Source organism: Phyllostomus discolor, chromosome 2 (assembly GCF_004126475.2).
Source record: "Phyllostomus discolor isolate MPI-MPIP mPhyDis1 chromosome 2, mPhyDis1.pri.v3, whole genome shotgun sequence".
In the NCBI taxonomy this organism is placed as follows: Eukaryota; Metazoa; Chordata; class Mammalia; order Chiroptera; family Phyllostomidae; genus Phyllostomus; species Phyllostomus discolor.
Genome location: NC_040904.2, coordinates 203,128,347 through 203,141,874, shown reverse-complemented (window position 1 = coordinate 203,141,874; position 13,528 = coordinate 203,128,347). Strand labels below are relative to the sequence as shown.

Sequence of the window (13,528 nt, the reverse complement as noted above, 5' to 3'; positions counted from 1 at the left end):
GAATGTTGGAATGCTTAAAGATGTCCTGGAGGTATCTAAGCCTCTCCTAATTTTTTTTTGAATTCTTGTTTCTTCATTCTGTTCTGGTTGAATGTTCATTTCTTCCTTCTGGTCCACAGCATTGATTTGGGTCCTGGTTTCTTTCCCATCACATTGGTTGCCTGTACATTTTCCTTTATTTCACTTAGCATAGCCTTCATTTTTTCATCTAATTTGCTATCATATTCAACCAATTCTGTGAGCATCCTGATCACCAGTGTTTTGGACTGTGCATCTGATAGGTTGGCTATCTCTTCCTCACTTAGTCATATTTTTTCTGGAGCTTTGATCTGTTTTCATTTGGGCCTTTTATTTGTCTTGGCACAGCTGTTACGTAGTAAGGGGTAGAGCCTTAGGTGTTCAGAGCTGGGCAACCCATGTGGCTGGGTTGTGACACTGTATGTGGGGCAGGGGTTGAGAGGGAACAATGGCACTTGCTCTACTCTCTGCCGGGTTTCAGTCACTTCCCCAGCTTCCCCCGAACATATTGGGCCCCTCTGGTTCTGATTCCCTGGTGGCTGGGTTTGTGTATGTTCTAGGACCCTGTGGGTCTCTCCAATGAACTCTCCTGTGAGGCTGGGAGTTTCTCCCGCTGCCGCCTCAACCCCCACAGATGTTTTCAATCAGAGGTTTGAGGCTTTATTTCCCCGTATTGGAACCCTGGGTTGAGTGGTCTGTCTTGCTCCCCAGTTGTTCCTCTGGGTTTATCTGTACACAAATATGGGACTGCCCAGCCCACTATTGACTGCCTCACCATGTCCACCAGCTATCCCTTTGCCCGCCCCGGTCTGCCAGCCACTGCCTTGCCACAAGTCCTCTCCGCCTGGCTGCCTGTCTCTGCCCCTCCTACCAGTCTGGATGGATGTTTCTTCATTAACTCCTTGGTTGTCGAACTTCTATGCAGTTCAATTTTCTGTCAGTCCTGGTTGTTTTTTGTTTTTAAATTTGTTGTTGTCCTTGCGGTTGTGTGAGGAGGCACAGCGTGTCTACCTACGCCTCCATCTTGGCCAGAAGTTTCATAACAACTTTTCTTCTAATATCTCTCTCTTTATCTTTTTAGAGTGGGGGTCAGAAAACTATGGTTCATGTGCCTGTTTTTGTAAATAAAATTTTATTGGAACAAAGGTATGCTTACTTATGTATTGTCTATGACTGCTTTCATGCTACAACAGAGTTGAGTAGTTATAACAGAGACCAAATGGCCTTCAAAACCTAAAATATTTACTACCTGTGCCTTTATAGAAAAAATGTGATGGGCCTATTTTGGAGGATAATTAAGCCTAGTTCCTTCAATTATTCCCATGTAAATTCTTCCATGACCCTATCTGCAATCCAGTTTACTTATGTTTCTCAAAGTAAGGCAACCCACACCTGAACAAAAGCAGACAAGTCCAGGAGGTATACCACCCACACAGCAGAAGTTATATGAAGACAGAACAGGGAAAACAGTAGGGTGCAAATCAATAAAATAAATCAAGAAAATTCCCAGAACTGATGAACATGAATTTCCAGATTGAAAAGGTCCGCTGAGTACTCAACACAATAGATACACAACAGCCCATCATCATGAAAGTTAAGAACAAGGGGACTAAGAAAAAAATCCTAAAAGCTATCAGGAGTGAGGGGAAGAGTCACATTTAAAAGAACTCCAAATCACAAGTGGTTTTGGATGTCTCAACAAAAACACTAGAAGCTTGAATACAATATAACAATGTTTTCAAAATTTTTAAGGGTAATGGCTTCTAATGCAGAATTCTATTTCCATGCAAACCACCAACTAAGATGAAATATTTTCAAACAATGCAAGATTTCAAAATAAATTTGTCACCTATCCACCCTTTTCTTGGGGTGTGTTTCATTAAAAAATGAGGAAGTAAACTAAGGGAAACATATGGGATGAAAGAAAGAGGGAATCCAACACAAGTGAGAGGCAAAGCATATTCCCAGAAAGGTGATGAGGGAGACTCCCAGATGATCGCCGTGCTCAGTTTGTGGCGGGCAATCATCCTACACTGGAGCGGAAGAAACCTCTTCAAGATGGTGAAACGTGATGCAACATCTGGTGCATCTAACCATAACGGGAGAAAATTCAAGCAAATAACAGAGTATGGATTGAATTAGTGGTAAATACATCCATACAAATCTAAAATGAACAAAAGCGACAATTATTAATCCATTGCAAATCAAAAATGGTACAAAGAAGGTATTCACAATGTTCTCTCTATGGCTAACCAATCAACAGTATTTATATAGTCATGATGTAAACACTGAATTTCATCTAACAAAATTATGATGTAGTTATATTGAGAGAATAGGGAATAGTGGGAAAAGATAAATCCTTAATTTTCATAGTAGAAAGTAAGCATATTATGCCTAAACTGAAAACAATTAAAGTAACAATATATTTATGTTATATGTAGATATGGAAGTAAACACCAAAAAATTGTTTCATAGAGTTAAAAACAGATGCTTGTGAAGCAAGGAAAATGGGAGGAGAGTGGGAGCAAAAGACCAGTATTCATAATATGGAATTATATTACTCTTTTAAATATTACCAAATGCACAAAGTTTAAAAGCAAAAAAAGGCAAGATGAAGAGCCCTCATTCCCCACCCACAAAAACTGACGCTAACTTATCAAAAGGAAAAGCAAAATGGCCCTTACGATAGGGGCCATGATTACTTTTAGGTAAATATTCATGCCTAATGCCTTTTACAGAAAGATTTATGAAAAAAATTGGCCATTCAGAGCTAATGACTTTTATCCTTTTAAAAGCCACATACCACTTACAGAACCTGCTTAAACTGACATACCTGCTACTGAGAAAAACTTATATGTGCACATTTTCCTTCTAGTCTCAGAGGATGAAGCTTATTATTAGACTTCAGTTAATAATGCCCCCTTTCAAAGATGAATCAGTAATTTGGATTTTACTTTTTTCCCCACTTTCTAGTATGTGATTCTTTCATAGTCTTGAACTTTGTTCTATTTATTTTTTTTTCAATTCTGAATTTAAAAATTGAACTGTTTTTTCATTACCAAAGTAATGCATACTATTGTAGAAAATATAAGAGAAAACCTTTTAAGAAAATGTATACTCTCACCCCTTAGATAATACTTTGATACACAGTGCATCCTTCAAGATTTTTCTGTTCATACATTTAAAAATCCTGGAATCATGGGTGTGTTTTATCATCTGCTTTTCTCATATTACAATACACATTACATCTCCAGATCTGATTTCTCTCCTGGAGGCCAGTAGAAAAATCAGATCTTGTTAGTTTATGGTCTTAGCATGGTCTAAATGGAACTCAATTTCCCCTACAAGCCTGTTTTCTCATCAGTCTTCCCCATCTCAGTAAATGAAATACCATCATGTTTTTCATGCTAGAAACTTCATCCTTGCCCTGACTAAGTGGCTCAGTTGGTGGGTACGACGTCCCATATGCCAGAAGGCTGCAGGTTCAATTTCCAGTCGGGTATATACCGATGTTGTCAGTTCAATCCTGGTCAGAGCATGTATGGGAGGCAACCAACTGATGTTTCTCACATCGATTTCTCTCACATTTCTCTCTCTGTCTCTCCCTCCCCCTTCCTCTCTAAAATCAACGAAACATATCCTCAAGTGAGTATTTAAAAAAAAAAAAATCTCCATCCTCCACTCCTCTCTCTGTCATCGGCATAGTCAATTCATCAGCTAGTTCTGTCCATCACAACTCCACAATACATTCTGAATGTATCCATTTCCCCTCGATCCACTGTCACCACTACAGTCTAAGAAGTCTTGACTACTGCAGAAGCCTCCTAACTTGTCTCCCATGTGTACACTTTTGACCCCTCTAACATACTTTCCATGCAAATGCAGCAACCATTCCAAAATGTCCAATAGATCATGGTACATCTCTCCTTCAAACTGATATATAACTGACCTTATACTTTAAAAACAATTTAAACTTTTCTACGATGTTGGAGGCCCTACATGATCTGTCCTACGGTCACCTCTCCAAGCCCTATTGCTGTCCACCCCACTTTTCCTCAGCTCAAATCTGTTCCCAAACATGCCGAGTATTCCCACCTCAGGGCCCTTGTACTTGCTGTTCACTCGCCCCTCTTGCAGTTTTCCTCCAGCTTTTTATGTAAATAGCATCGTCCCACCATCTGGATGGTATCCCAAATGCCATCTCACCCTTTCTTAGCTACCCATTCTGAGGTAGCCACCCCCTTCATTTCCGGTACCCCCCACTACTATCCCATTGTTCTCTCTCACTGTCTTCACACGCTGACCAGAAACTGAGCTTACTTTGTTAATTTGATTATTGTCTGTCATCTCTCTGCCCTCACACTGTCTTGGAATAAGAGTTCTTTGACAGCAGGGCCATTATCAGTCTCATTCATTGCTGTATTTTTAACATTTGGAGCAATTCCCAGTACACAGCTGTCTATCAATAAATATTTATTGAAAAAGTAGATGTGAGTTTCATATTTAAACTTTTTCTTGGTGTTGTAAAATTTTTTTAAAATATTTTATTTTGAAATAATTTTAGATATAGAAAAGTTACAAAGATTTCCCAAATACCCTTTGCTCTATTTCTCCCAATGCTAACACATTTGTTAAAACTAAGAAGTTAACTAAGTATAGACTATTCAGATTTCACCAGATTTTCAATGAATGTCTTTTTTGTTCCAGGAAGGTGCCAGCTTGCATTCAGTCATCATGTCTGCTTAGTCTCCTCCAATTTGTGACTATTGCTCAGTCTTTCCTTGTTTTTCAGCACTCTGAATACTGGAACAGTAGTGTTCACATAATCTGTAGAATGTCTAGGATGTCTGTCAATTTGGGTTTGTCTGATACGTTCTCATAGTTAGGGTGGGGCAATGGATTTTTGGGAAAAGTATCACAAAAGTGAAATTTGTTTTTATCACATAACATGGAAGGCAGGGGTAAATGACATCAACATGACTAATGATGACATTAACCCTGATTACTGGATTAAGGTGCTATTTGCCAGGTTTCTCCACTGTAAAGATTCTATTTTTTTCCCCTTCCCATACTCTCTTCTTTAGAAGGAAGTCACTAGCCCTGGCTGGTATGGCTCAGTGAATTGAGTGCCAGCCTGGGAACCAAAAGGTTGCCAGTTCGATTCCTAGTCAGACCACATGACTGGGTTTTGGGACAGGTCCCCAGTGGGGACCAAGTGAGAGGCAACCACACATTGATGTTTCTTTCCCTCTCTCCCTCCCCTCTTCTCTCTAAAAATAAATAAATAAAATCTTAAAGAAAAAAAGAAAGGAGTCACTAAATCCAACCTGCCTTCAAGGTGAGGGAAATTAAGAAACTCTCTTCGAGCGGGAAGTATCTACATATATTATTTTTTCCATGCATTTTTAATAATGGAAAAGATAGGCAGTGGCATTTACAGTAAGTCTAAAAAGACAGACATTAATTGAATATTTATTTACCTAAAGGAAAAATTGTATCTTTTAAATACTCTTACCTACCAGTATCAAGATACCAGAGATCCTTGCAGCACACCTGACTATTTAGTGCTTTTCTGTAGCCATCTCTTCCACTCCAAAAATACAGTCGAGTGCCAATTGCAACAGCACAGTGCCCAGCTCTTGGTCTTGGTCTTGAATTTTTTTTATCTTCCTGAGAATCTGATACTAGGGTGGTCCACTCTGCTGTATCTAAAAAGATAGAAATATCCATGACTAACCTACTATTCTTAAACTACAAAACAAAAATTCTTTTGTTAATAAATTTTACTTCAATAAGTAGCTCTTAAAAGACTCACCCAGATTTAGGTAAGAAAATGAACTGGTACATTTCCATTCACTATCATGAGGTGAAGTCTCAATATTTTCCCCCTTATGTGGAACCCAGCCACCAAAAATGTACATCCTAAAGAACGAACAAACAAAAAGAACATCAAGTAGCTGATTTTTTCCCTAAAGCTTTAATTTTATTTTTTAGATTCAAAATGCTAATAATAGACTTAAATTTCTTCTTTGTTGACACCAATCTACACAACTATTTACTCACTTGTCAATGTCAAGGTAATGGAAACAAGATCATGAACCAAGTAAAGTGTTCAAGAAGTAAACTTCTTTTAAGAGTTTACAATTTTATGAAACAATAAAGGATCAAAATTATTTCTCTCTGGCAAGTTCTTCGAAGTGGGGAATATTTCAATTATTATACTTTTGAAAATTATTATTGCATGTAATATACTAAGGGTATCTCAGTCAGAAAGATACTCAAATGATCCAAGACACTCAAAGTCAAATTTAGAATTGCATGCACATAGTAACCAAAGAAGGTTGAGTTTCATACAACTCTGGTCATTGATATCACTCAAATAAAAAACTTCAAACTTTTTTCTTGGGGCCCAAGGGGTTTCTGAGACATGTCTAGTGGCTACTGAAGGAGAAAGGTTCATCCCGCAGAGTTTAGGGCCCATGTGACCTCAAGCCAACAAGAGAAACTCTGTTTTTATTCTCTTATACATTAGAATTCCACTGAAAAGCTACATTTTATAAAAGGGTTCTGCTGTTTTAAAAAATGTCTATTCTATCTATGTCTATTTTTTAAAAAGAACTAATGAGGTTCTAAATTACAACTAGTTATTTCCTAAAACATTATATTTTGTCTATTATTTTTAAAAAACTAATAAATATGGTGACAGGAGGAGACTTGACTCTGGGTGGTGAACACACAGTGCAATATACAGATAATATATTACAAAATTGTGTACTTGAAACTTACACAATTTTACCAACCAATATCACTCCAATAAGTTTAATAAAATTTATAATAAAAAAAGAACTAATGAGGTTCTAAATTACAACTAGTTGTTTCCTAAAACATAACTTTTCAGGTAAAGCCCCTACACAAATAAATAATTAAGTTCTACTTAAACAATTCTTCTGAAACAATACCCAGTGTTGTACAAATAAGGGAACTTGTTGATGATAGTAATGGCTAACCAATAAACTGCTCTGTGTACCAGGTGCTGTTTGAAGCATTTTATATGTATTAATCCATTTAATCTTCACGATGACTTTGTGAAGTAGATTTTATTATTATTGGCATTTTATAATTGAGGAAATTGAGATACAGACAAGTTAAGGTTTCCTGCCTCAGGTCATACAGGACAAACAGCAAAGCTGAAACCTGAATTCAGGCAATCTCATTACAGGCGTAGCTCCATCAAAAGTGTAACCATTGAGTAACCATTGAGTACTCAGGTATATTGAGTACGTACATACCTGAGTACTAATGAAGCACTACCAAGAATGTGTAAAAAGAAACAGTGAGGTCCTGGCCAGTGTGGCTCAGGGGGTCGGAACATTGTCCTGTAAACCATAAGGTCGTGGATTCGATTCCCAGTTAGGGAATGAGAGGTAACCTATGTATGTTTCTCTCTCACACAGATGTTTCTCTCCCTCGCTCTCTTCCTCCCTTCCCTTCCCTTCTAAAATCAATAAGCATGTCTTCAGGGGAGAATAAAAAAAAAGAAACAGTGAGGTGTGTCAAACCTGTCTATGGAGGGCAGGTCAGTTTGACAACACTCTGTATTACACCTATGTAACACCTACTCGTGCAAGGCATTGTAAGGAATGTAAAAAAGTATGAGGTAGCATGATAAGATAATGGCCCCATAAGTATTTTAGTTTCTGTAGGTATTTTTTAGCTTCAGTAAGCACAATCAATCACTATTAAATTCAGTAATATATTTCCAAGAAAATACTAACATCACTCTTCTTTGTGTGCATTTTTAAGTTGGTTTAAAAAAAAGTAAAAGCAAAAAACCACCGTACTTGTTTCCTATAACACTGGCTGTATGAAGGCTTCGTGGAAGTGGCACTGTCCCTTTAGTTTCTGGCTTTGACCATGACATAGTTTCTACAAGTAAAAATAAGTACATTAGCAGCTTGATCTAATAACAGCAAACTACCTCAACTTGCAGAATTTTAAAAATTTAAACCCAAAAGGGCTTACTAAATGTTTCAAAACTGTTACTTGAATTTCAGTTTAAAATAAACATTTCCATTGACATAAATTGCCAGTCACAGAAATCTATTTACACTTGAATGTCAGTACTTGTAATAGAGAGGTGTATTTTGAGCGCCACCAATTTCAAATTGAGTATTTAAACAATACTTCTACTTCTGGCGCAGTTGCACAAATAAAGGAACTCACTTGGATTAAGGTTTTAACATTTTCAGTAAGAGTACACTGTGCAGGAGATGGTCAAAAGTGAGAGGCACACCTACTCTCTAATTATTTATTCCTAGGATTTCTTTAAAAAGAGCTACCCAAGAGTTCTTCACTGACCAGCAATAACATTACCAATGTTATATTTCCTGTAGATAGGGTAATCATATAGATCCCCAACTGGGACACTTTACAGAGTGAAAGTGGGTACCATTGATAATCACATGGGACAATAAGCATGAGCCAGGACCCTCACAAGCAAACCAAGACATATGGTGGTCCTACTTATAGGAAGTACAGGAGAGTTACTGTCATAAACATTCACTTGTTCAACCTCATTGACCAGCAACCATTCATATCATACCCCAGCTGTCCCTGGTGATGGCTTCAAGTGCTAGTTATAAATCTAAGTGCAACTCAATAAATACTATAATCAAAAATATTTTTCAAAAAAATTTTTAGCCCTGGCTGGTGTAGCTCAGTGGATTGAGTGCGGGCTGTGAACCAAAGTGTTGCAGGTTCGATTCCCAGTCAGGGTACATGCCTGGGTTGCAGGCCATGACCCCCAGCAACCGCACACTGATGTTTCTCTCTCTCTTTCTCCCTCCCTTCCCTCTCTAAAAATAAATAAATAAAAAATCTTTTAAAAAATTTTATATTTGCCTTTATCAATCATAAGCAACTCCTGAGCCTGAATCAAGTTAAGCTTACCTAAGTCAAGTTGCCATAGGTCATCCAAGCGAGCACCACACATTCCACCAAAAACATACATTTTAGGACTCCCAGAATCTTTTCTGCAATATATAACAGCTGTGTGGGATTCTCTTGGAGAAGGCACAGTCCCTTTAGTCACTGGAATGCTCCAACCCACAACACCAGAACCATGCTGTAGCTCCAATTCATAGAAATCATTTAAATACCTAAGATATGAAAGAAATAAAAACATCAGCATAATATATACATTTTATTTGTTTCTATCTATAAAGTTAATAGATGCTTACTGTGAAAACTTCATATAGCACAGAAAGGCATTGTAAAGAGCAGAAACCTGTACCTCATTCATTAAACGCATTTATCAAATACTACTGTGTGTCAGCACTCTTGTGGGAGTAAGTAGAACAGAAGAGATCCAAATGACTTCTGCCACCATTTAGCCAACACTCTTGTCCATAAAAACAACCATGATGGTCTCAAAATAGCCGTAAATTCTCTGACATTCTTCCCACCAGGAATTAGGGTCTGTGTTCTCTCCCCTGATTCTGGGCAGGCTTGTGACTGCCTCATCTAGAGTATGATGAAGTGACACTATGAGACTTCTTAGGCTGAGTTACAGAAGGCTCATGCAGCTTCACTCTGGAATCCTGAACCAAAATACAAGTCCAACTGTCCCCAAACCACCATCTAGAGAAGTCATCAGTAGGCACATAAAACAACAGTCCCAGCTGAGTCCGTCCTTCAGCCACCTCAGCTGAGGAACCACACCTGCAATCATGTGACCATTCATGCGTTCCCATCTGAGGGCCCAGTCATCATCTCCTCGCCCTGTCTGAATTTCTAATACACAGAATCCATGAGCATAATAAAATGGTTTTTTGGATCACTAACTTGTAGGGAGGTTTATTACATGGTACAAGTTAGTCAGAAAAATCACTATGAATACCAACATGTGTATAAATGAGGCATACTACAAATGCCGTTTTGCAAATTCTTTCTTTTTAAAATTTCACTCTATACTATCATAACAATGTCCTACATTTTTTTTACTCTAGAAACTGGCATAAACTTCTCATCTGTGACATGTTTTCAATGTCTTCAACAAAATGATATTTATAGAAATTTATTTCCTATGAAATTACTACTCAAATATGAAGGCAAGTATGAAGGTAGCTCAATTGGTTAGAGTGACATCCTGATATGACAAAGTTGTAGGTTTGATCCCTGGTCAGGGCACATACAAGAATCAATCAATGAATGCATAAATAAGTGGAACAACAAATCAATGTTTCTCTCTCTCTCTCTCTCTCCCCACTTCCTCTCTCCCTAAAAAAAAGACAGTAACAAGTGTTAGCAAGGATGTGAAGAAATTAGTACCTTTGTACATTGTTGGTGGGAATGCAAAATGGTATGGCCACTTTAGAAAACACTTTGGTAGTTCATAAAGAGTTAAACATAAATTTACCATATGACCCAGCAATTCTACTGCTAGGTTTCTAATCAAGAGAAATGAATACATGTCCATACAAAGACTTGTATGCAAATGTTTACAGCAGCATTATTCATAAAAGCCAACAACTGGAAACAATCCAAATGTCCATCAACTGATGAATGGATAAATAAATATAGTATATCCATGCAATGAAGTACCTATTCAACAATAAAAAGGAAGAAATATTTGATACATGCTACGACATGACTGAACCTCAAAAACATTACACTAAGTGAAAGAAGATAAATGCAGAAAATCATACTTATATGAAATACCCAGAAAAGGCTAATCTATGGAGATGAAAAGTAGATTAATGTTTGCCTGGTGGTTTGGATGGGAATGAGGACTGACTGCAAAAGCATAAGAAATTTCTTTTTGGAGTGATGGACATATTCTAAAACTAGATTGTAGTGATGGTTACACAACACTGTAAATCTACTAAAAATCATTGAATTGTACATATAAAAAGGCTGAATTTTATGGTGTGTAATTTACACTTCAATTTTTTTCTAATCCTCACCTAAGGATATGTTTATTGATTTTAGAGAGAGAAGAAGGGAGAGAGAGAGAGAAACATCGATGTGAGAGAGAAACAACCATCAGCTGCCTCTCATACATGCCCTGACTGGGGATTGAACCCACAACCTACATATGCGCCCTTATCAGGAATTGAACCCCCAACCTTTTGGTGTATGGGATGACACTCTAACCTAATGAGCCACTTGGTCAGGGCTATACATCAATTTTTTAAAAAGAAAAATGAATGATATAAACACACAATTTCAAAATAGGAATTGCAAATGTCCAATAAGCCATTAATCAAGCTCATCCCTAGTTTTATCAATAAAAAAATATCAAAATACGGACTTCCAGACAAGACAGAGGTGTAGGTAGATAACGCTTCACTTCCTCACACAACCAAAAGAAGGATAACAACCAATTAAAAACAAAAAAACAACCAGAACTACCAGAAAATCAAGCTGTATGGAAGTCCGACAACCAAGAAGTTAAAGAGAAACATTCATCCAGACTGGTAGGAGGGGTGAAGATGGACACACAGCAAAGGCAGTGGCTGCCAGAGAGGGAGGTTTGGGGGTGGGGCCCCACATTTGTGTGCAGATAAGCCAGGAGGAATAATTGAGGAGTGAGACTACACAAACCAGGATTCTTGCATAGGAAACTAAAGCTTCAAAACCCCTGGATGTAAAAACTTGTGGGGGTTCAGTGGCGGGAGAAACTCCCAATTTCACAGAAGAGTACATTGGAGAAGCCCACAGGGTACTAGAATGTACACAAAGCCACCTACCCATGAATCAGCATCAGAAGGGCCCAATCTGCTTGTGGGTAACAGAGAAAGTGACTGAAAGCAGGATAAAAGCCAAGCAAGTGGCATTGTTTCTTCTCTGACCCCTCCACCACATACAGACCAGAACACAGTGAAATGGGTTGCCCTGCCCTGGCAAATACCTAAGGCTCCACCCCTTACAACATAACAGATGTGCCAAGACAAAGAAATATGGCCCAAATGACAGAACAGATCAAAGCTCCAGAAAAAGAACTTAACAACGAGAAGAGAGCCAACCTATCAGTGCAGAGTTCAAAACACTGGTAATCAGGATGCTCACAGAAATGGTTCAGTATGGTCACAAAACAGAGGAATAAGTAAAGGCTATACAAAGTAAAATAAAGAAAAATCTACAGGGAACCAACAGTGAAGGAAGGAAACAGGGACTCAAATCGAAGACTTGGAACAGGAGTAAGAAATAAACATTCAACTGGAATAGAATGAAGAAACAAGAATTCAAAAAAGCGAGGAGAGGCTTAGGAATCCCTGGGACATCTTGAAACATTCCAATATCCAAATCATAGGGGTGCCAGAAAGAGAGGAGGAAGAGCAAGAAAATGAAAACTTATTTGAAATAATAATGAAGAAAACTTCCCCAACCTGGAGAAAGAAATAGACATGTAAGTCCAGGAAACTCAGAGAGTCCCAAAGAAGTTGAACTCAAGGAGGAACATGCCAAGACACATCATAATTAAATTACCCAAGATTAAAGATAAGGAAAGAATCTTAAATGCAGCAAGAGAAAAGGAGACAGTTACCTACAAAGGAGTTCCCATAAGACTATCAGCTGATTTCTCAAAAGAAACCTTACAGCCTAGAAGGAACTGGAAAGAAGTATTCAAAGTATAAAAAGCAAGGACCTACATCCAAGATTGCTCTATCCAGCAAAGCTTTCATTTAGAATGGAAGGGCAGACAAAGTGCTTCCCAGATAAGGTAAAGTTGAAGGAGTTCATCATTACTAAGCCCTTATTATATGAAATGTCAAAAGAACTTATCTAAGAAAAAGAAGATGATCAAAACTATGGACAGCAAAATGATAACAAACTCACAACTATCAACAACTAAACCTAAACAAAAAAAAATTAAGCAAACAACTAGAACAGGAACAGAATCACAGAAATGGAGATCATATGGAGGTTATCAGCAGTGAGGGGAAGGGGGAAAAATGAAGGAAAAGGTACAGGGAATAAGAAGCAAAATTGGTAGCTACCAAATAGACAGGGAGAGGTTAAGAACAGCACAGGAAACAGAGAAGCCAAAGAACTGATATGTGTGACCCATGGACATGAACTAAGGGTGGGGGAATGCTGGAGGGAGGGGGGTATCTGGCAGAGGGGGATAAAGTGGAGAAAAAAATGGGACAACTGTAATAGCATAATCAATAAAATATACTTTTAAAAAAATCAAAATAAATCCATGAAATATATTCTTCTATTAGCTTGGCAAAAACTAAGAAGAGTGATACAATTCAGGATCACCAAGGGTATAAGCACTCTCATACACTGTTATTAGGAATATAATTGGTTCCCTGTCTTGGGAACCAAGGTTGATTCAGAAGTACCTAACAAACTTAAATGCAAATATCCTTTGACATCGCCCCAAATTCCACTTATTAAGTATCAATCTCATAAAAATTTTTATACATGTGCGCACTGACTGGTGTGGCTTACTGGATTGAGTGCCAGCCTTCAAACCACAGGGTTGCTGGTTTGATTCCCA

General features: G+C 37.9%; 1 protein-coding gene across 2 annotated transcripts in view; it reads right to left on the bottom strand.

Annotated features, from left to right (window-relative positions):
- HCFC2 (host cell factor C2) overlaps positions 1-13,528 on the bottom strand; it is a 43,017-nt gene that overhangs the window by 24,186 nt on the left and 5,303 nt on the right. For both annotated transcript variants that reach the window (XM_028531991.2, XM_036019513.1), the window contains exons 4-7: positions 8,968-9,176; positions 7,860-7,944; positions 5,834-5,940; positions 5,538-5,726 (exon numbers count right to left, since the gene is read on the bottom strand). In XM_028531991.2, coding sequence (XP_028387792.1) covers positions 5,538-5,726; positions 5,834-5,940; positions 7,860-7,944; positions 8,968-9,176 — 590 coding nt within the window. The remainder of the gene's footprint in view (positions 1-5,537; positions 5,727-5,833; positions 5,941-7,859; positions 7,945-8,967; positions 9,177-13,528) is intronic.